The sequence below is a fragment of the Eptatretus burgeri genome, chromosome 9 (genome assembly GCF_056783735.1).
Source record: "Eptatretus burgeri isolate ZD-2024b chromosome 9, Ebu_testis_v1, whole genome shotgun sequence".
NCBI classification, from domain to species: domain Eukaryota; kingdom Metazoa; phylum Chordata; class Myxini; order Myxiniformes; family Myxinidae; genus Eptatretus; species Eptatretus burgeri.
In genome coordinates, this window is record NC_140969.1 from 107,498,802 (window position 1) to 107,522,071 (window position 23,270).

At 41.4% G+C, this 23,270-nt stretch overlaps 1 protein-coding gene across 3 annotated transcripts in view; it reads right to left on the reverse strand.

The window, feature by feature from the left end:
• Positions 1-203: 203 nt before the first annotated feature.
• LOC147020877 (serine/threonine-protein kinase VRK1-like) overlaps positions 204-23,270 on the reverse strand; it is a 103,586-nt gene continuing 80,519 nt past the window's right edge. For 2 of the 3 annotated variants that reach the window (XM_085896597.1, XM_085896594.1), the window contains exons 12-13: positions 18,259-18,463; positions 204-484 (exon numbers count right to left, since the gene is read on the reverse strand). In XM_085896597.1, coding sequence (XP_085752723.1) covers positions 402-484; positions 18,259-18,463 — 288 coding nt within the window. In that variant the 3' untranslated portion in view covers positions 204-401. The remainder of the gene's footprint in view (positions 485-18,258; positions 18,464-23,270) is intronic. The other variant, XM_085896595.1, reaches the window with a different exon arrangement.

Below are 23,270 nucleotides of genomic sequence, written 5' to 3' on the forward strand. Positions count from 1 at the left end.
TGACATCGTTTCACATTATTTTGAGTTTTAAAGTGAAGTGAACCAGCACAATACCTGCAAATTTCTTCTATTGTACAATGAACAGTTCTGTTGATGAAATACAATTCATTTTTTGGACCCAATAGACTTGGAGAAAAAATAAATAAATCGAATTATTGACGGTGAAAAAATAAAAATGACATCAAATAACAAAGCATGGCAGATTGAAATCAACAAAATGCAAAAGTTTGTTTAATTTTACGTGTAAAAAGCTTTACATCAAGGCTTTGAGGTTACAACGTCAGACATTTACAATAGGAGAAACGATCTCTTAACACCATTTCAAAAGCGGAACTGTGTTAGTGCAATGCGAGAAGAAATAAAAGTTTAATCGGATGGTTGTGGTGCCATGCCGTGTTGTTTCATTTGGAACGTCCCTTGGCTGGAGTTTTCTTTTTTGTCTCCGGAGTGGTGTTGCAGTTCCTCCTGCCACGGGCAACCACTGCTGTAGAAATAATGATTTATTAGTGATTAATATGAGGTGTTATTAAACTTTTCTTATCAGATTACAAAATATATTTTTAAAACGTTTGTGGCTCATCATTAAAATCTCGGGTTCTAAAGTCAAAGTACGTTAAATTTATTTCCACCAAATGGGCTGCAAGTGGGAATTTTCTTCTTTTTTTTTTTGCAGGTAAGTTAATTAAAACATCTCTTACTATTCAATCCATTGTCTACCTGCTCCACCAATATCTGGTCCCAAACTATTCTGGGGCCATTACGTACATATGCATGTGACTTTGGCCTGATGAATATGTTGGGCACGTGAAGGAGTAGGGTATAGGGCAGTGATCTTCATCCCTATTTAGAAGGGGTCACTTTTGCCGATAAGACATCAGTGTGAGAGCCGCCACAATGCCTGCAGGACTCCATAATGGCTGCTATTAGGCCCCACCTCCCCATATTCTTCTTCATTGTGGTTAACTGGGCTGCAAGCATAATTGTTTGATACTGCAACCATATCCTGATGTAGTTATGTTACTTTCATGCTTCGCAGTGGAACACTCATTTGAAACCATTGGGTCAATTTGATAGCATTTATGGCAGATTATGATGGAGTGTTTTCACATTTGTGTATTATCAACCGCCTGTCAGGGGCCGCACTTTAGGCCACCAGGGAACGCCAGTGGCTCGTGGGCTGTGCAATGAAGAACAAGGTTATAGGGTATATGGTATAGGGTATAGATAGGGTATAGCGATATCACATGTTCAAAGAAATCATTTTCTTCCATATTTTTACTTTAATGTCTTCAAAATGGTGAGAGCCGAGACTAATTTTTTTACATCATCTGCCATGACAAAGACTACATTGACCTTTAGGTAAAACACCAATTCAGTTATGGAGGTCAAACTGCAGGAATAAGAGAACAAAGACCATGGAAAATCAGCCACAGACTGTGATCTCCTTCTGTATGTACAGTAAGTGTATAGGTGTGTGTGTGTGTGTGTGTGTGTGTGTGTGTGTGTGTGTGTGTGTGTGTGTGTGTGTGTGTGTGTGTGTGTGTGTGTGTGTGTGTGTGTGCGCGCGCGCGCACACATGCGCGCGTAGCTTCAGTGCGCCTTCATTAACCCAAGACATTTCAGATATTTATTTTTAATTAGTTTGTAAAAATTTCTAATAACATGTTCACACTTTGTCATTATGGGGTATTTTGTGTAGATCGGTGATAAAATATTTAAATTTAATCCATTTTAAATTCAGCCTGTAATTAACAAAATGTGACAAAAGTCGAGGGTTGTGAACACTTTGAAGGCACTGTATGTATGAGGAACGCTCTGCAAAGAGTATGGTCCCAATGGATGGGATGTATGTATGTATGTAAATTTTTTGATGGGTTAAAATTAACCGTGTAGATGAGAGTCAATCACGGTGCAGCCAAACACACCATGAGGAACAGGTGTGGCAAGCTTGGACATGATCCACGTTCAAGATAAAAAATCAACTTCGAGTCAAATTAGAAAACGTTGTGGAACTGTGCCCAAGACAAAGCATGTAAAGGCTTCACTTAATCAACTCTGTCTCAATTACATTCTTGAAAAAACAAGAAAGAGAGCAATCAGAGATTGCAGACCCTTGCCAGGACTTCTTTTGTGTGGTGTTTGGGTGCTGGTGTGTTCTGTAATTAATGAGACATAATTAGAACTACCACTTTATGACTGCTGGAAGTGATGACCGGGTACCAAGACGTCCTGCTTTGATGCAACCCCGCTTTGATTGGCCACCTGTCCCTGACCCTGACCCATGATATTTATTGTTATTATTATTATTATTATTATTATTATTCTTTAATTTAATTTAGAATGGGATTAAAATAAATTAAATTAAAATCAAATGGAAGATCAAATAGGTACAGTCCTGCATTAGAGTCATCAGGAGGAACCTGAACAAGCAAAAAGTAAAGATGAAGTCCTCAGGAGGAACCGGGAAAGGATTCACATTTCAGCTGCTACTCCTCTACCCTCAAACCCATCCAGGCACAGCCAAGTGAACCTTATTCAAACAAATTTTTTTTAAAAATATCAGGAATAACCCACATCAAAAAATTAAATAATTCTGGCTGCCAGACCATAAGTCCGACCAGGTGAAAATTTAAACATATATTCCCCATCACTACTTGATCGTAATTGTGAAGTTTCACATCGACTGATGAAGAGGTTCGAGAGAAATAATTTTAAAAAGATTTTCGCTCAATCCAATATGGTTGTCAGACTATGTGACATCAATTATTTGTGAATACCCTGGTGTCCCCAAGGCTAGGGGAACATTTGTGTGAAGTTTCCCCTCAATCTGTCCAGCCATTCTGGAGAAGATTTTTATGGGTTTTAGGGTAATTCCAATACAGCTGACAAACCATGTGACCTATGACATCATATGTGCGAACCTTTTGTTCCTTATGGATAGGCGGTTAGACGTGTAAACTTTTGCCTTGATCTATTGAGCCACTTCAGAGAAGATTTTTGAAGGTTATTTTTTTATTTTTTGAAACAATGTGGCTGCTGAATCATGTGAACATGAATTTATGAATGTCATGAATTTTTTTTCTGCGGACCATTTCATCTCTAGATGACCCTCAAAATGTTTATACTGATCAGATGTAGTGTTCTACATGTGCAATTATGATGTCATAACAAAGGCACCTATGATATCATTAAAAAAATTAAAAAAATTACATGCCCCATGAGGAGTACTTGCCAAGTGCCAAGTTTCAATTTTTTCCTTGGTGCGGTTTGAGAGATACAGAGGTCCAAGGTTGTTTTTTTCCATGTTTCTAACATGGCTGCCACAACACATGACCTATGACATCGTAATTATCAATAAAACATTCTACAAGAGTCGTTACTCCGATCATGAAAATTTCGTCTCAATCCAACAGGCAGTTGCAGAGAAAAACATAAAAGTTCTGTGCGGAGAAACAAACCAATAAACAAACTAGAACGGGCACTCATAGAGCGCATACCTTCGCCGCCACTACTTTTTTGTTCTTGGTATGAGTGTGGGGAACTGGTTTCATACGAATGGTCTTATGACACAAACCACATATCTATAATGTCATGACCCCCCCCGACTTTCGGGGGCTACAGACTAAACAACAATCAACTCATCATTTTGGCGAGTCTTCACTTGCAAGCTCGGTGAATACAACGTTTCAACAATAGAAGGTAATCTCGTTTGATGCTGGTTTCATGCAAATCGAATAAGAATTGACTGAGTTATGCCGAAAACCGCATATTTTTCAAGGTCGTGACCCCCCCCCCGACATTTTACCCCAACCGGTGACATGTGTTATGACGTCATTGTGTCACAAGATTGGGCATTAAATTCTGAACATTTTGGTGCTGTGTTCATGTAAAGCGGACAAGAATTGACCGCTTTATGACAAAAACCGCATATTTTTCAAGGTCGTGACCCCCCTGACTTTTGACCCCGAACCGGTAACAAGAGTATGGGCGTCATTGTGTCATATTGCATATCACAAGATGAGGCGTTGAATTCTGAACATTTTGGCTTTAGTTGCATGCAAATTGAATAAAAATTGACCGTGTTATCGTAAAAAGACGATTTTGACCTTTTCGTGACCTTTACCTTGACCTTTGACCCGAACGATCCCAAAATCTAATTGAATGCTTCCTAGCTAATAACCAATCATCCCACCAAATTTCATGCAATTCGGTTTAATACTTTTTGAGTTATACGAATCACAAGATTACAAATAAATAAATAAATACACGCCGACCAAAACATAACCTTTCGCAGAATGCGAAGGTAACAAACAAACCACTCATAGAGTGACACTTGGCACAACAGAATGAAGTAGAACGGCACTCGGAAGAGCGCACCTCCCCAGGCTGAACAGTTTACGTGATGTATCGCACTGATGGGCTGCGTCCAGATCAAAATCTAATCGGCTTGTTCTTGTCACCTAACCAACTCATCCACCTAGTTTTATCATAACTCGTCCACAACTTTTTGAGATCTCATGATATATATATATATATATATATATATATATATATATATATATATATATATATATATATATATATATATATATATATATATATATATATATATATATATATATATATATATATATATATATATCTTCTTCTTTCGGCTGCTCCCGTTCGGGGTCGCCACAGTGGATCATCCGTATGACCCGCATAGTGATTTGGCACAAGTTTTACGCCGGATGCCCTTCCTGACGCAACCCTGGTCGCCTCTTACAACACAGGGATATGGTACACCTATTTTAACCGGGGTATACACCGGCCCAGTACACTGGTACTCATTTCGCCGACCTCGGAAGGATGACAGGCTGAGTCAACCCCCTGGTGTATTAATTCAGTGGCACAACGGGGCTTGAACTCAGGACCTCTTGGATCCCAAGCCGCTGCCCTAACCACTGCGCCAACACCAGGCTATATATATATATATATATATATATATATATATATATATATATATATATATATATATATATATATATATATATATATATATATATATATATATATATATATAGTTTTGGCACCATCTCTAAATTTTAGAAATTAGACCGATGTTGACCTTTTGACCTTAAAAATAATTGGTGGTAAATATTAATTGACCTGATATGGAAATCCTGTTCAAATTTCAAGTCAATTGGATGAAAATTGAGGATTTGGAAGAAGTTGTTGACATTTGGCCTATGATGACTGTTGTGCATTCACTACTATTGTTGATTGCTTATGTGCTTTCCCAGGTGGATGGCTTCATTTACTCCCTTGTCAGTGTTCTTTGGCGAGCCCTTCTATTGGCTGTTAGAAATCATATGACCTGGAGGTGAGCGGGCAGATTCTCCATTTAGTAATTAAGCGATGGCCGTGTCGTTTTGCCTCGTGCCAAGTCCCGCTCCTAATCTGTGCTTTGGAAGGCTATGTCTGTAAGGAAAAGTTTAATATGCTTCATGATTGTTATAGATGCATGATTATTGTTGCGTGCTATATTTGAGATGTTATTTTTCACTGTTCGAGTTAATATTTTCTCTGTGGCTGTGTAATATAATAGTACACATTGCCATGTGACGTGTGCTTTAGATTGCCAGGTGGATATATGTAATTTATCAGGCATGCATTCCGCTCTGTATTAAGTTCTGCATATTTCTGCTTTGTCTTTTCAGTTTCATACTTGTTCCATCAAACGTTTGAGTTTGATATGCATCCAGTCTTGGACAATCAATTGGGACAGTTTTTAGCTCTCTGTCTGGCTGTGCAGTCACGCACAGCGAGGACAGAATAATGACCCTTTGACCTCAAAAATAAATAGGATTCTACCGAACCTCCAACTTCATCATTTGGTGAAGTTTTGTGAAGATCGGTTTAAAATTGTGACCTGTTGGCAACTGAAGGTGAGCGACAGATAAACAAATGAACAAACAAACTGAAACGATCAACAAACTTGTCAAAAATAATCTTTTTTGCCAGAAAACAGACAGACAGACATATAGACAGACAGACAGTCAGACAGACAAACGGACCCAAATGCAGTACCCTCTCCTTCGGCGAGGGTAAAAATAGAAAAGTTATTAATGATAGAGGCTGGCATTTCAATCAAGCAGATTGGCATGGACTGCCCCTGATGTTAACTCAGCCTGGGAATTCCTCTGTCTCTCTGTGTCTCTCTTTATCTGTCTGTCTCTCTCTCCCCCCACTTTGCACAGCTGTTGCGTGCTTGGCACGCAAGTGCAATAGCAGAGTGCTGTTGCCCAGTCTCTGGCTGTACGTGTGGAGCCTGTGTTGCTTCTCCTTTCTCTCTTCTTATTGTCTAAATGTGTTGGTTTTCGTTTCTCTTTACCCCTTTCTCCTTGGTTTGTCTATCCATTGAGCGAGAGAGAAAAAGAGAGCGCACACGGTCGGTGGTGTTCAGGTGTTTTTCAGAACCTCCGGGTTTTGAGGCCTGTGTTCCATCTGACGTGTTTACCAATTTTAGCCAACGCTTTTTGGCTGCCTTAAACGATTCTTGGACCTCGTCCATATTGTTATTATTATTTTATTTTTTCCTCCACTTGCTAGCACCGCTTGAGGTAGGTTTCTTTTGTTGATTTAAACTCTTTTCTTCTGCTAAAATTACTTTTAGCGATGGTAAACGTTCGTTTGAATCATACCATGTACGAGTCACTTACTCGTAAGAATGGGCTCGTGTGCGATCCCCCGAGGGAGATAAAGATCGAAGACGTGCTACTGGCAATCGGTAAAATCATTGGTTTACATAACATCCGTGCAGCTTCTCATATGAACAATAAGGTTGTTGTGTTCGTTTCCGAGGTGCACATGGTAACCGCTGTTGTGGAGCAAGGCCTTGTCGTACACGCCGACCTGTTTTTCCTTGTTTCCCCATTAGACACACCTGCGGTTAAGGTTAATGTGTCTAACGCTTTGCCTTTCATTCGGAATGATGATTTATGTAATCAATTGAGTAAGTTCGGTGCGATCGTATCAAAAATCACGATGGTGCCGATACACTCAGGAAGTGGAGAATTTAAACACGTGATGACTTTTAAAATGACTTAAAAAAAAAAAAATCTTCTCATCCAAACTCTCTCTTCCTCATATGTGGCGACTTCAATTGTCATCATGCCAGTTGGCTAGGTGTGGGTACCTCTCTCACCTGTCATGGCACCTCAGCAAAAGCTTTCTGCGACTCATTGGGACTGACTCAATCGGTCAACTTCCCTACCCGGATCTCAACGAATGGTACTCCATCTCTTCCGGATATGATTTTGACAAATTTCCCTGAAAATATCTGCTGTTCTTCCTCCAGCAGAGAGCACAGACCCTGCCATCGCTCCAAACCCAGAACCGGAAGTCAGTTTTGTGACTTTAGGCGAATCCTTTTTGTGTTCATAGAATTCAAGCGGATTTTCTTCTCCACATATCCTACAATTGAGATGATTAACTTTGCCCGATATGTGAAATGTCGCCTCATCACAAAAATAAGGTTTGATAAAAAAAATGTTCGTCCAAGTCTTTCCTTTAAATTAATTATTGACAAACATTTACTCTCGTTTCAAAATCCTCTTCTAAAAGCATTTTATAACATTTAAACCTCAATTCAACATGAAAGATATCATGAACAGAGATTTTTGGAAAGTTTAACTCAAGTGATGCTATCCAAATTGACTTTTTAGGGTTGTTGGTAAATGTCTCCATAACAGCATTCACTCTTTCGTTTGACTTTCTTGGCCTTCCAACAGATTTCCCCTTCAGGACAGATCCTGTAGCCTCAAACTGATCCACCCATCTTCCTATTATATGGAGTGAGTGTCTTTCAGGCGCTGATTTGTTCATTTCACGCTGAAAACACCTTTGGGTTTGATTGATTGAACCACATTAATTTACAAATCTCACAATCTTTGCTTTCTCTTGAGGACTTGTCATTTTATCAGAAAATGGAGTTTCTCTTAAAACGAAACAAAAAAATTACCCCTGGTTGGGGGTGACTGTCATCTCTGAAGCTCTGTAGATGTGGATCTCTGATCGGCTTAGAATGGCTTCAATGTTGTCTTGTCTTTTGGTTCAACATACAGACGAAAACCCAGCAGTAAAAAGGATAGAAAACCTCAGAAATCAAACTACATTTCTGAGTTCTGCGGAGATAGATTTTGAAAATGGTTAATTTGGAACATTTATGATCAATGTGTCTTCAAAAGGATAGAAACCGGACCTCAGAAATCAAACCGCGTTTATGAGTCATAAATGGCGGATGATATTTTGACAATGGATGATTTCACAAGTTTACAGCATCGGTGAGCTTGACATTGACCTTCAATCAGGTCTAAAGTCATACCGTCGTGCATCACTCATCGACCCCTACCTACATACCAAGTTTCATCAAGATCGGGAGAAATTTTTTTGACCGTATCACATCGAGGATTTTTCCAACTTTGAAGACACGTGACTCGATAACCAGGATGAATTTTAAAAAACCGGCCCAACCAAATTTAGATATTGTTCCATATTATCAGAATCCGAAGAAATTTTGAAGAGCGGATCACAAACGGCGGAGGAGATAGATTTTGAAAATGGACGATTTCGCAACTTTGGAGTGGCCTTGACCTTGACCTTCAATCGTGTCAAAAGTCATACCGTCGTGCATCACTCTTCGACCCCTACCTACATACCAAGTTTCATCAAGATCGGGAGAATTTTTTTTTGACCGTATCACATCGACGATTTTTCCAACTTTGAAGACACGTGACTCGATAACTAAGAAGGATTTCTAAAAACCGGCCCGACAAAATTTAGATATTGTTCGATGTTATCAGAATCCGAAGGAATTTCGAAGATCGGATCATAAATGGCGGAGGAGATAGATTTTGAAAATGGACGATTTCGCAACTTTGGATTGACCTTGGCGTTGACCTTGACCTTCAATCGGGTCAAAGGTCATACCATTGTGCATCCCTCATCGACGTCTACCCACATACCAAATATCAAGAAAATCGGAAGAAAAAAATGGGGACGTATGTACGTCCGGACATCGAGACTGGTTTCATTAGGTCATCTCTAACGAGATGACCTAAAAACACGATCAATATTCACAACAAACTAAAGCTTACAAGTCTAATGTATGTATTCATATCAAATTTATGACAGCAACTCGAGTAACAATAAAACTATTCTTGATGTTCTTTTTGGTATATTCATTTTTGGACACCCTGTATTTCGCTTGCATCAAATTCTGTCGATTTGTCCAATAGTGTTTGGATAATTTTTGGAATGGGTTAAAAATGTGTGCACAGTACACAATCGATTAAGACCAAAAATGTTTGCAACTTTTTCAAAAAACCTTTGTGTAAAAGCAGTCCAGTAGTGTACTCCATTTTTCATTTCCATAAATGACTGTAGAAATTAAGAAAAAGAAATGGATATCGATAATAATTCAACCAAGTACATTATTCACAAAATAAAATTGTGATGATTACCTTCACTACCGAAGGTGGATTGAGGTTACATTTTTACCCTTGTTTGTCTGTTTGTGAGCAGGATATCTCAAAAGGTTAGGGACGGATTCGGAAACTTGTTGGACATAGCCCAAGAGCCCACAAAGGAATATTTGTGTTTTGTTCACCAAAAGGTCTGAGAGTTGTTTCCAGAGTGAAAATGTCTGTAGAATTTGAATATGCTGGTCTGATAAAAATCCACTTGGACAGTTTTCCACAAATCGCGTTTTTATAGGGGTACCCTATAATTCCCCGTGAATGCATTTCGTTTCGTAAACGTTCCGAACGAACTTTATAAGTAATTAATTTTGACTCAAGCCCAATAGCTACACCCAAAAATGAGATATCATGCTAAAGCTTATCATTGGCCGGATTCTATGAACTATTCTGTTTCTCAATTTGACTTCAAAAAAGTTGGATTAGCCTGATTTCAATGATTAACCCCAATTTTACTTACCGGCGCATTTTATCATCATATTTTTTGTGTATTTTTTCCAATCCTGAAGTTTTCAAGAGGATTATTTACAAAACAAATGTACTATTTTGAAGAACTATCATTCTCATTTCCTATGCAAAAACAATCACGCAAAACTGTTTATATTTTGCAGAGTAATGAAAAAGAAAAGTATACATGGGGTTACTTGGAAAATATAGCAATTTCCGATGATACTTGGATTATACATGTAAATGTAAAATAAGTCGAGGCTACGTTTTAATTACAATATAGTGATTTATTGACATTATCATAATATTACAAAATTGTAAACAATGTATAACAACATAATCATGATCATCAGATATATCTGTCTAGTAAATGAAATGGTTGTCATCCATGTGTATTAATAGCAATGTGTTGAGAAGTTTGGAAAATGAGCATGCAAATCTATTGACTTTTGTTCAATATGTTCCTATAGATCTGGATAAGTGTCTTGGCAATCTTGGGTTTTATAATGAATCCATGAATGTATCTGAACTGTCATCACACAATGAGCTTTCCATTTTGCTCATCTCCAATCATCGTCGTCCACGTTCGATTCATCTGATCCATACAAAAGTTCTCCGTGCGACATTTCCACATCCTCGTCGTCCTCTGATTCGATGACGGATTCCTTTTCACTGAGGATCTGGCTGATATGGCGTGGCACCTGATCACCATCAAACCAATCGATTGCGTAGCTTCCATCAACCAGGATCCATCCGTGTTGGCACGGCTGGCCACATAAGCTCGATGGATCTTGACGTGCAGCTTTCTTCGACAGAGAGGCAACATAATTTGCCTTCTTGATTTTCTTGATCAGAACGGATCGACAAGGTGGCATGCTGCTTGGGTTTACACCCTTGATCTTCTCCAGTGGATCCCCCAGCTGTCTTGGCGCATACGTGTGTTGAAACATAACATAGCAGGCAGTGTGAACGCTGAGCAAGTTGTGTTTCCCATACAGCGAGCATACAAAATGCTCAATTGTCAATACTGTTTCATCAGGCACATTGTGGTGTGCCCCGAGCATGGCAAACGCTGAAATGAACTGCTCGTGTTTCATCATGATGTCAAGGAGTCCCTGTTTTCCGTTGTTCATGAAGGATGCTGTGAAGTCGGTACCAGTAAATGCATGAAGTCTAGTAAGAGCTTGCAGGACAGTAGACTCCAATTCATCAACCAGTTTGGGAATACTGATGTATCGCCTGGTGTTGTTACTGCTGAGTCCAACATCCATCCATACGTTTGGGCAGTCGTGTGCGGCACCTGCGTAGCACAACAGAACCACGAGGACGTCCATGTCGTTGCTTCTGACCCTCATCGTTGCGGCTGGTGATACTTGCATGATATGATCAAGATGAAACACAAGTCGAGTGTCAGTTTCTTCATGTTGGCAGTTCAATGCCTCTGTGTCTTCCCTGAATACATTCCCTCCGTTTTCTCTGAACGTGTAGCAGACACCATCCAGACCCATGACCACAATGTGATCCTTCAGGATGCCAGCATATCTGTTGTTCTTCCATTCATTTGCAAGGAAGCAAAGGAATCCTGCTTTGAAGGAACATGACTGAAGAGCTGTTTGCCAATTCTGAGGCCGCTTCTGTCCAGGACCTGTCACAGCAAACGTCATTTCTTCTGACCCTCGTCTGTTTCGCTCAGCCTCTTTGATACTCGGAGTGATGTACGCATCACAAACAAGATCAGTGCATGGTGACATCTCGCACAACCGTCGGAGGATTACTTCAGCGACCCCACCAAATGTGGGAGGGAGATTCAGCAATGTGTGTCGCAGGAACATCGCATCGACTGTGATGTCAATCTCTATTATAATACCAAGCTTGCACACTAAAAACTTGGCTCGCCGTCACATGGTCACTATGAAATTGCTGTGGCACTTAGCGGACATGCCGACAATGTTTGGGAAGTCTTGGCGTTCCATAGTACCACTTGCATTTTGCACAATGCGTATTTTTGTCATTCCCCGTGTACGGTCTGTCGTCTGCTTCCAGCTATGTTGTACTGCTATCCCGTGCATATGCATGGGTATCGCTAGTATCTCCTGGTTTTTCACTTTCAACCATTCCCTCCAGCTGGTGCAGAAGCTTTGACTTGTCAGTTTTGTTGATGCTTCCATCCACATGTGCCAGGGCAAGTGGAATTGGAGTCAGTGGATATTGAAAGACTTTCTCAATATCTATCCTTTCCAAAGTACTGATGTAGAGTAGCCTTCCAAACAGGTCTCTGGTCCCTTGTAGTTTGATGACCTTCTGGTCTTTGGTGGTGATGTTTTTCTTCACAGCAGCACTCGCAAAGTTCTTGATCTTCCTTCTGCTGATTGGTTTCTCGAAGCGAGCTTGATCGTTGAAGCTCTCTGCTGTGAAATTATCTCACAACTCCTGGCCTTTCACTTGAAACCCCAAGAGATCCTCCTTGATATCATTTGGTACACTAGCGCCAGTCGTGATGCAGTGGAGGGTTTCATTCATGTTCTGATCAAACGGGTTCATGGTGTTCTTGATTGCATCAAGCAGCTTCGAGAGATCATTATTGTCTCGGGTGACTCGATACGGTTTCAACGATTTGGAGACGTCTTCCTTAAATTTCAAGCCAGCTTTGTCGAGGAGGCTTCCAACAATTCAACTTCTGGCAGCTCTGGTGACCATCCACCACTGTCTCGCACTGTCAGACTGACTGAACGAAGTGATTCCTGTCAGCCTTGATGCAGCATCAGCATTCACTGTCTGCTTGAGGTTGATGTCGACTTGAGTTCGACTGAATGATTTGTTGGTTCTTCTCACAGATAACGCTCCATTTTCTAAAGCTTCTAGAACACCAGGATGTGTGTTGTCCAGGTTCATCAGATTGTGATAATAATGAACCAGCCATCGAGCGTAGTTGGGACGATTCCCAGCAAAGAAGATGGGACACATTTGGCCCAAGGAGAAAATGAAGAGCTGCAGGTCATTTGTTCTATACGCTTGACTGAATCGCAAGAAGATATGGACTAGTTTTTTTTTTTTTTTTTTTTTTTTTTTTTTTTTTTGTATACCTTGGTCGAGGCTCGTATGAGAGCTAACACACAACTCACAGCAAGGAGGCATGAGTTCGATGTACAACATCCAAAACTTAGCTGTGTTCCTATGATGACCACTGAGGGTCAGTGCTGTGTACTCTGTATACTTCTTCATGACTATGGTGTAGTCGTTGCATACTTCTATCTCATGGAATGCATCAGGGGTCAGATCTCATCTGGAAGATACTACTGCAGTCATAAAGGTTTCAGGCAATGGACCAGTGTCTTCAAGAAACTTCTCGAAGTGGAGAACTTGGAAAGCTGTCGCTAGGAGAGGATGAAGCCGCTTACATGTGCAATTATAAATATACAAAATGTGTTGTTAGTACATCATCATCAAAATGAAGAAGACACACCATAATACATGTTTATTTGATGATATATTGGAATAGCATCCATTCCGCTCACTGATTGAAGTGTTTTCATCGTAGAAATCCATTCAGCGACCCCGGAGCAAGAACGCCTGTTTCTGTGAGTTTCTGAGAGTATCTGTGGGCCACCAGAGCAATCGAGAAAGTGTCCCAGAGCACCAAAATACGCAAGTTCAATGTGAAAGGGTCCAAAGCAGATGAACACGTTGTTATACGTAGGATCCTCGGCAACTTGGATTTGTAGAGCTGGTTTAGCGATAGCTAAGTCATAGTGGACCACGACGAAGTCCTCTCTACATTCCTGATCAACCTGCTGAGATAGTCGTAGCGTTTCTGCCACTACGTCGAGCCGAGTCGGAGGGAGATTCAAGTTTTCCATGAAGGCAATTCTCTATCTGGGGAGTGGATCTTCTGTGACAAGCGAGTTCCAACTTATTCCTGAATGGTGTGTTGTCGAGTGCGATGCTCATCATCCAGAATATATCTCTATATTCCATGTCAGTGAGATGCGGTGGTCTTGGTATGCTTTTGACTGCATACTGAAAGACTGTCACCTTAGGTTTCTTGTGATATGGTTCCAAAGTGTGTTCCTTCAGGTGGAATACTCGTTTCGAACTATAACTCTTTGTCCCAGCAGTGTCCACTGAAGTTTGCTGTCACTGGGAGGGAGGTTATTCGGGTGACTCGTCCAGTGTCATGTTCAGCTCGTTCTGATAACAGATACCTCCTACAGTGTCGTGCAAGGTTCCACCGCCTGAAAGTGTTTCTGTAAGCTCATCGTAATTGTGCCATGCTAAACGGGTACAAAGTCCGACCATTTTGGTGATTCCATCGGGTGTGGTACATTTACGACCAGACATGTCAGTGGCTAATTCGGTCTATAGGGCCTCGGCTGTGTGATTAGCCTACACGGTGGACAAATCGGTTCAAAATCTCAACAACTTTCCGGCTTCCTGTCATACTTTTTAAAGCGAGTCCCATGCAGAGGTACTCCCTGGTTTTATTCTGGCCCTAGTTGTGACGTACAACACATCATCGGACACAGATTTCACCAGTCTCTCAATGCGTTCGTCCCAAGGCGGCTTGGTTTGATCCTGTGTACAGCACCCTGAAGAACTCAAGGACAGCATCAGGAGGGTCTGCCTGTCCTACTTCCAACGCTTCCGTTGTGATTGGCCTTGGTAAGTCATCCTGTGCACTTTGAACCTTCAATATCAGGAACCGAATGTAGAATGCAGCTTCTTGTACTGCATGATCATCAAAATTGGCACGCCTGATTGCGGCATCTTGACTGAGGTTAGCATTATGTATGACTGTCCCCGTCTTGCGACTTACACAATAACTGGTCAGTTCATTTGGATACGTTTTCAGGATCTTGTCGGCCAAACTTCTAGCGGGATATGTCGTCTCATCATCGCCAAGCAAGGTGAGGTAGCGCACGTGCAATGATGACAGGTATTCTGCTCCTTGATTTGACACCAAGGTTACAACGATATGCTTCTGGAGTTCCTGGAATGCTGCCTTGTGAGCGGCCAACTTTTAAGGCATCATGTCGTCATCTTTCTGTACTGTGGTTTGGCAATGATGTATAAAATTTCTCCTGCAGGAGTGGTGATATCGTACTTACTTTGCCTTCATGTTGAGACCTCCTAGCTTTGCAAGCATCACGTTATCTTGCACAAGTTCAGCTGCATTTTTTATACTTTCCTCACCCATGACAGTCATATAGGTCCCCAACACTTCCCGCTTGCCTTTCCCAAGTGACTTGGTGATGGAATTGCAGAACAGGCACTTTTTCTCAAAGATGCCTGTATAACTTGCCTCTATGTGTTCTACTTCAGAACGCAGTATGTGTGATCGTGATGGGCCAGCTGAATCTTGTTCCACATTTGCAATGGACAGTGTGGTGAAATCTTTGTAGCACTGTTTGTGATAACTAGTTATCTGGTCACATTCAGCAGGACGGCTTATTCTGAAATGTTTGAGTCTTTTACTGTGGAATGTCTCTTTTCATGAACAGAATTCACTTTCCGCCATGTATTGTCATCGAAAGGTTTGACTTCTTCGGTAGTTTTACCGTGAATATGGAGAATGCATGTACGTTTTGATGTCATTTTGTTTGCTGTTGGTGAACCTGAAAGAAAGAAAAATGCTATTCTACCACCACCAACGATATTCATTATACAGGGAATACGCGTGCTACACATAAACATCGTAGTCTGCTCAACAGAAGATAGAATATCATACATGCATCTGCTATAGTTACAGTATGTCACATTTGTGCAACAAAAAATGAAACCGATGTCCGACCATCTATTTCGCTTGAAAATAGAATATACCAAAAAACTAATTATCTGGGTATACTACTCAGACAAGAACTTTTCCACTTGCAAAGAACAATGAGGTAGTATATACACCATATCAATATAAAACATAATATTTTGCAATGAGTCACTTTGCTTGAGAATTGTGTAAATCTCGAAAACTGCGATATTTTACAAATAACCCCATGTATACTATTTTAGTCATTACTCTGCAAAATATTAACCGTTTTGCGCGATTGTTTTTGCATAGGAAAGGGGAATGATAGTTCTTCAAAATAGTACATTTGTTTTGTAAATAATCCTCTTGAAAACTTCAGGATTGGAAAAAATACACAAAAAAAATCAGATGATAAAACGCGCCGGTAAGTAAAATTGGGGTTAATCATTGAAATCAGGCTAATCCAACTTTTTTGAAGTCAAATTGAGAAACAGAATAGTTCATAGAATCCGGCCAACGATAAGCTTTGACATGATATCTCATTTTTGGGTGTAGCTATTGGGCTTGAGTCGAAATCAATGACTTATAAAGTTCGTTCGGAACGTTTACGAAACGAAATGCGTTCACGGGAAATTATAGGGTACCCCTATAAAAACGCGATTTGTGGAAAACTGTCCAAGTGGATTTTTATCAGACCAGCATATTCGAATTCTACAGACATTTTCACTCTGGAAACAACTCTCAGACCTTTTGGCGAACTAAACACAAATAAACCTTTGTGGGCTCTTGGGCTAACAGGTTGGGTGTGTGACCAGGACTAACCGATTTGATTTTGGTGAAGACATGGTTCCGGATACAAGAATGTTTTTAATTTTTAAAGTGATTCTTCACCGTTGAGAGATAGGGCCAAAAATTATATACAGTAAACCCTTAAATATCGTAGGTTTGAATCACATGGGTTTTGACCAATCGTGGGCAACCTATTGTGTTCTGATTTAGTTATCGCGAAACTTCATTTCGACCAATCTCGGTTTTTGAGCTGAGATGAGTCATCGTTTGCATAGAACGTGTACGATTATGTTGCATCACGAGTATTTTGTTGTTTCTTGTGCACCGTTAACAATGGTGCCCAAACGTAAAACGTTATGCAAAAAAAACCAAAAATACATCGAGTTGTTAGGTTAGATAGAGGTGAAAGTGTGGCATCTGCTGGCCACCATTTCGGGATCATTCCTGTCCCCTGATCCTTATATTGGAAGGATTTAAAGGATGTTTGGATCGAGGACCAATAAGAAAAAGTGCCTTTGAGTGGAGCGGTGATAGTGGAGAAATCATTGCGTATTTACCAACGTTTCCATGTGGCACCCGGGTCCCAAGACTCCAGTTCACGACTATCCACAAATTCCACACCAGTAAAGACCACTTTGAGAAATTCAAAAGAAGATTTGGCCTCCATCATGTCAAATTAATCAAGGAAGCAGCATCGGCAGACCATGATGCTGTGGAGAACTACCCATCGCAGCCCACGTAACTAATCGAGGCGAAGGGATTTATGCTTTTAACGCCGATGAGATGGGATTATTCTGGAAGAGGATGCCCTTCTGCGGGGTTCAAGGCAGCTAAGGATCGTGTTAACCTTCCCCCATGTGGCAATGCAGCAGCCGATTGGTCGTAAAGTCAATTCTGCTCTTCCAATCGCTGAATCCTTCTCCCTGCTCCCCACTTCAACGGCATCATTATCATCCCGAGTTCAGTCTTGTGGTGATTTACAGCAGAGTACGTAACATTTTTATCCTCGCTCACCATACTGTTTTGGAATAACTTTAAAAGGTAAAAGTCTTGTGCTTTTGTTGATTTTACATTCATGTTATTTTCAATGTTAACATGCTTTGTATTTATTTTGCATGCTGATTTAAATTGTGATGTTATTATTTTGAGCTGCTGCCCAACTTCCTCTCTATTTTCTCGAAGCCCAGGAACCAAACCCCCCTTTTCCAATAGGCCCTTGGTTTTAACTATAGTGGTTTTAACGATCATTTTCCAGGAACCTAACCCCTGCATGTAAGGGTTTACTGTATAACATGATATTTCAAACAATTATGGAGGGATTTGGACAAAACTTGGTGGATGAGTTAGGGGAGTGACAAGAACAAACATATTAGATCTTGGTTCAGGTACGGATGCAGATCTGGCCTATCAGAGGGCTACAAAGTGAAAACTGTTCAGCCTGGCGGCGGTATTCACTCGAGCGAGAGCTGTTCCAGTTAATAAAATGTTTTTTTGTAATAGCATGCAATTTTAAAATTCACCATTCACGAGAAACCACTCCTGAACAACCTCTGGTGGTGTCAGAATGTAACGGAAGGGAAAGATAAAATAAACTAACATGCATCGTTCAACTTTATTTTTGATCATTTTCTGGCGACTAAATTCAGAAATCCATTGATTTACCAAAGCAACACAAGTGTAAGAATAACTAAGCTACACTAAAAGCTCTTCGCTTGAACAAGCTACAACAGCCAATCGTCGAGCCAACGTACTATAAAAACAAACCTCTGCTCTTTAGAGACCTTCCCCCCATCGGAACTTTACGTCTCTGCTTCGAAAGTGGCGTCTCCGACGTGCCATCCTCCTCTTGTGTCTCCGTTGATTCATCTTCCTGCATTTTTCTCTTCTCCCTTGCACTTTTCTTTGGCGGTGAAGCATCCACCATATCCACCGAGATGTCATCCAAACTGGCATTGTGAGGTGTACGTTTCTGCAAAGCACAAAATACTGATAAACACGAAAGCCACACAAAAGAGTCGAGGAACAGGATATTCGCCCTAGGAACCTAAACTTCAGTTCTTTTGCTCATAAGTTTGGATGCTTGTTTGTTATATGCTGTTACTTTGATTAATCTGAAATTTAATAGGTCAGGTACAATTATGACATGTATCTTGCGAAAATAAAGCAATGAAGAGTCTTCAAAATGATATGGCAAATAAGGTACTACCACAAATAAATCCATGAACAACACACGGTGGTCGTGTGTCGTGAAGGTACGCACTCATTTTCTACAGTAGCCAAAGTGGTAGCTTACTTTCAGCATAATTCCCAGAGGATGACCCCAGGTCAGGAAGGCTGGCAGATATGAGCGATCCACAAACAGCTGTCCAGGTTAAAACATTAATCATGGAGGATTGCTGTGACCAGGTCGAAATAGCCATAGATTTCTCAAGGTAGAGTATTTAACCATCACCCGCAATCAGTTAGGAATATCCCTGAAACTTCAGCACTCACAATCGACAGCAACGGCTGGCATCACGTGACGAGCTTCTCAAAATGAACCCAAACTGTTCACTTGTCTCGTAACTAGTGCTGGTACATGGGAGCAAAAACTCGGTTCAAATCCGGCTCATTAATTTGGGCAAAAATTTCCCGGCTCCCAGATAGGCTCTGAACTCAGATAAGTTTGCAAAATTGTTAAATTTTTTTTCCATGATCGAGGCTCGTGCAAAAGCTGGAATCAAGTGTATGTAAACTCGATCGCATGGGGGATGCATAGCCTGAATCCAGGTCGTGCTGACGAGTACAGCTGGCCACAGCATTGCTCTCATTACAATGCAACAATGTCCTACACAGAAAATAATAGCGATTGATTAGTTACTTGATAGTGCAAACTATATTTCCATTCCTTTCATCCTATTATCGAGAATAGTAAATGTGTGTAGCTCCTCCATAACTCCAAAACCATGAAACCTAGTGGCCTGAAACTTAAACTTTGCACACATACGAAGAGCACTCCAAAGGAGTGCATGAATTAAAATTGGGTGTTTGGGTTAATTTAAACAACCCTTTTGAAGACAATTAACAACCCTATTTAATTATCCTTTATCAAGGTTTGTCCTTGGTCAGCTCGCTCTCCCTCGCTGGGGTCTTAAATCGACATTTTTTGGCCTGCTCAACAATGTCTTGACTTTGAACAGGCCACAACGGTTTCTTAACAACAAAGCGCTCAAAAAAGTTTTTTCACTTTCCTCACTCGTATCATGGAATGCCTCATCTTCATCCCTTCGAATCGCTTATAAACGGTTGGAGATGCCACTGTCTGTGGCTTTATTTAATTTCCGCACATACGATAACCTCTCGGATCTCATCACCTGAGCCAAATTTCAAAATTAAAAATGCAGAATTGACATCAGCAGCAGTTCAGACTTCCGACTGCTAAAAAAGCAGATGTATTCATTTTTCCAATTAGGTGTGTTATATTACCGTTTCATAATCGCTTGTCAATCCAGCCGTTCCTCAACCGTTTCGGTGAAGTGCTTGCTTGAGTGCTTAAGCCATTTGGCGAGTGCTCTACAAACTGTGTGGTTGCTCGTTTCAAAGACATTACATGGTGATACAAGGCAAAAGTAACCACACTGTCAATCTGAACACATCTCACATTGAGAGACTGTGTTGGACTTGCAGTGCCGTGCGGTGCCTCGCCCACTGAAAATGTTGTGCAATTTCATTTTTGAACATCGCTTTGTTTTAGACATCGCATCCCTTTTTGTGTGATCTGCTTCCATTGTATCACCATAGATACATATAAATAAATTACCCCCGTGTGGGGGTGACGGTCATCTCTATAATGTTTTTTACTATCATAAATCGATGAACAACGCGTTGCCAGATATCTCCTAAAATGACAGATAGGTTTTGAAAATGGCGACTTTCACAAGTTTCGTGACCTCGTGACCTTGACCTCGAATCCAGGAAAAAATATGTCGTTGGGTATCACTCATCGACCTCTACCCACATACCAAATTTCATCAAGATCGGAAGTAAAAAGTTTTCTTTGTACCGGGAGGTGTTTTTGACCATCTTCCAGGTTACGTGGGTGGCCAAACGGGGCGGAAATTCAAAAATCTGTCTGGTTAGATACAAGATAATTATTTTCACTATCATAATCAATAAACAGTTGTCGAACATCTTGTAGAATGGCAGACTCGATAGGTTTTGAAAATGGCGATTTTTCTAACTTACGTGACCTTGAACCTGGACAAAAGTTATATCATTGTGCAACACTCATCGACCTCTACCCACATACTAAGTTTCATCAAGATCGGAAAGAAAAATTGTTGACGGACGGACGGACATTTGGTCCAGCTTTATTAGGTCATCTCGGTGGAGATGACCTAAAAAGGACGTCCTTCGATCCTCCATACTGTTTTGACCCATGAAAAGCATAGACTGACAATTTTGTGTTCTCTGTGGTTCGATATATTTTTGAATTGCTTGACATTGAAATTTTCTTTGAATTAAAATTTTGACATTGACATTTAAAATTTTACCATGCACTGCCCTCACTCCTCCACACCCCCAGGAACACCTCTGGCTACAGCTTCCACTCTGCTCCCACCTCTTGTTTGTATGTGTGTTGTACCGTCCACAAAACCATGATGACTGCATTTACATCTCTCTCGCCGAAAACATGGAACAACTTCAATCTTCTCATCCGAACTCTCTCTTCCTCGTATGCGGTGACTTCAATTGCCATCATGCCAATTGGCTGGGTGTGGGTACCTCTCTCACCTGTCATGGCACTTCAGTAAAGGATTTCTGCGACTCATTGGGACTGACTCAATCAGTCAACTTCCCGACCAGGATCTCAACCAATGGTAATCCGTCTCTTCTGGATCTGATTTTGACAAACTTCCCTGACAATATCTGTTGCTCTTCCTCCGCTCCAATCGGTTCTTCTGATCACGTCCTTGTTAAAGTGGACATCTCTCGGGCTGTTATCCGAGAACCACCTCACCGCCGTCGAGTCTGGCATTTCACTCAAGCCGACTGGCAGGGTCTCCAAGCAGCCTTCAAACTTATAGACTGGTCTCCTATCGCTACTTTCTCCAACATAAACTCATCCTGGGAATTCTTTCAAAGAAACTTGCTCACCCTCATTCACAGATTTATATCCTCTCGTCTTCAGTTGTCCTACCCTTCCTCCCACCCTTGGTTCACTGAAGCTTGTGGTGAGGCAGTTGTCCTGAAACAACTTGCCTTTGCCTCATGGAAAGCAAGCCCAACTGAAGGCAATCTCAGTTTCTTCCATAAAGCTCGGAACAAGTGTGTATCTACCCTCAGGAGAGCCAGAAAACAACATCTTTCTCATCTCAAGTCTGAACATTCAAACCTCTCTCCCTCCTCAAAATCCTGGTGGCATCTAATCAAATCTGTTTCTGGTGTATGTTCCCTCTCCATCCCCTCCCTTATCTCAAATGGCCGCACTGCTGATACCGCACGTGAAAAAGCTGAATGCCTAAACTCAGTGTTTGCAGTTAAATCTTGTGTCCAAAACCCATCACTTTCTCTACCCACCTTACCCAGTCGCACCCAACTGTCCCTGGACTCTGTGTCCTTTTCTCCTGATTTGGTGGAGAGCTTGCTGTCAAACCTCGACTCAGATTCTGCAACTGGTCCAGACGGTATCAGCCCACGTGTCCTCAAAACCTGCTCTTCTGGTCTTGCTCACCCTCTCTCTGTTCTATTCACCCTCTCATTTGCTCAAGGTCATCTGCCATCTGCTTGGAAATCAGCAAACATCACTGCCCTGCACAAAAAGGTGCAAAAACAGATCCCAGCAACAACAGACCAATCAGCCTTCTCCCAATCATCAGCAAGGTTATGGAATCCATCATCGCTTCAGACATCAAATCCTTCCTCTTCTCCAATGGCTTGATTTCCGATCATCAATTTGGTTTCAGACCAGGTCACTCTACCCTGGATATGCTGCTTCTGCTCTCCCAACAATCGATGGAGGTTCTCAATGCCAGACAGGAAATCCGAGAAATATCTCTGGATATATCACGTGCTTTTGACACAGTCTCGCACCCTGCCCTGCTCACCAAACTCTCTTCCTATGGTATCCAAGGCCATCTCCACTCATGGCTCACAGACTTCCTCTCCTGTCGCAGTCACCGTGTGGCCCTAAATGGAGTTCTTTCATCCCCCCCTTCCTGTCCAGGCTGGAGTTCCTCAAGGTAGCGTTCTGGGCCCTGTTCTTTTTCTGGTTTTCATCAGTGATCTCTACGACTCTGGAAAATCCTCTTTATCTCTTTGCTGATGACTCCACCCTCTGTCATACCATCGGTCATCCCTCAGACCGGCAAGCAGCAGCTTCTTCGCTCACTGCAGATCTGGATAAAACTGGTCCAATACGTGGAACATGTCTTTCAATCCGAACAAATCTCACACTCTCACTATGTCTCTTCAAAAGGACCGTTTAGAAACCCCCCATCCACTTTCTCAACAATCCTCTGGAAGAAGTCCTTTCTTTCAAGCTTCTGGGTCTCACTATCTGCCATGACCTTTCCTGGAAAAGCCACATTTCAAACCTCACCTCCAAAGCCAGTCGCTGACTAGGAATCCTCCGTCGTGCAAGGTCCTTCCTCGGCCCACCTGAGCTCCTGACCACTTACAAAGCTTTTGTCCGCAGCTTGATGGAGTACTGCTCTCCCCTCTGGGCTGGTACTCCTGCCTCCCACCTTTCTCGGCTTCACGCTGTGGAAACCAAGGCATTTTGGATCATTGGCATC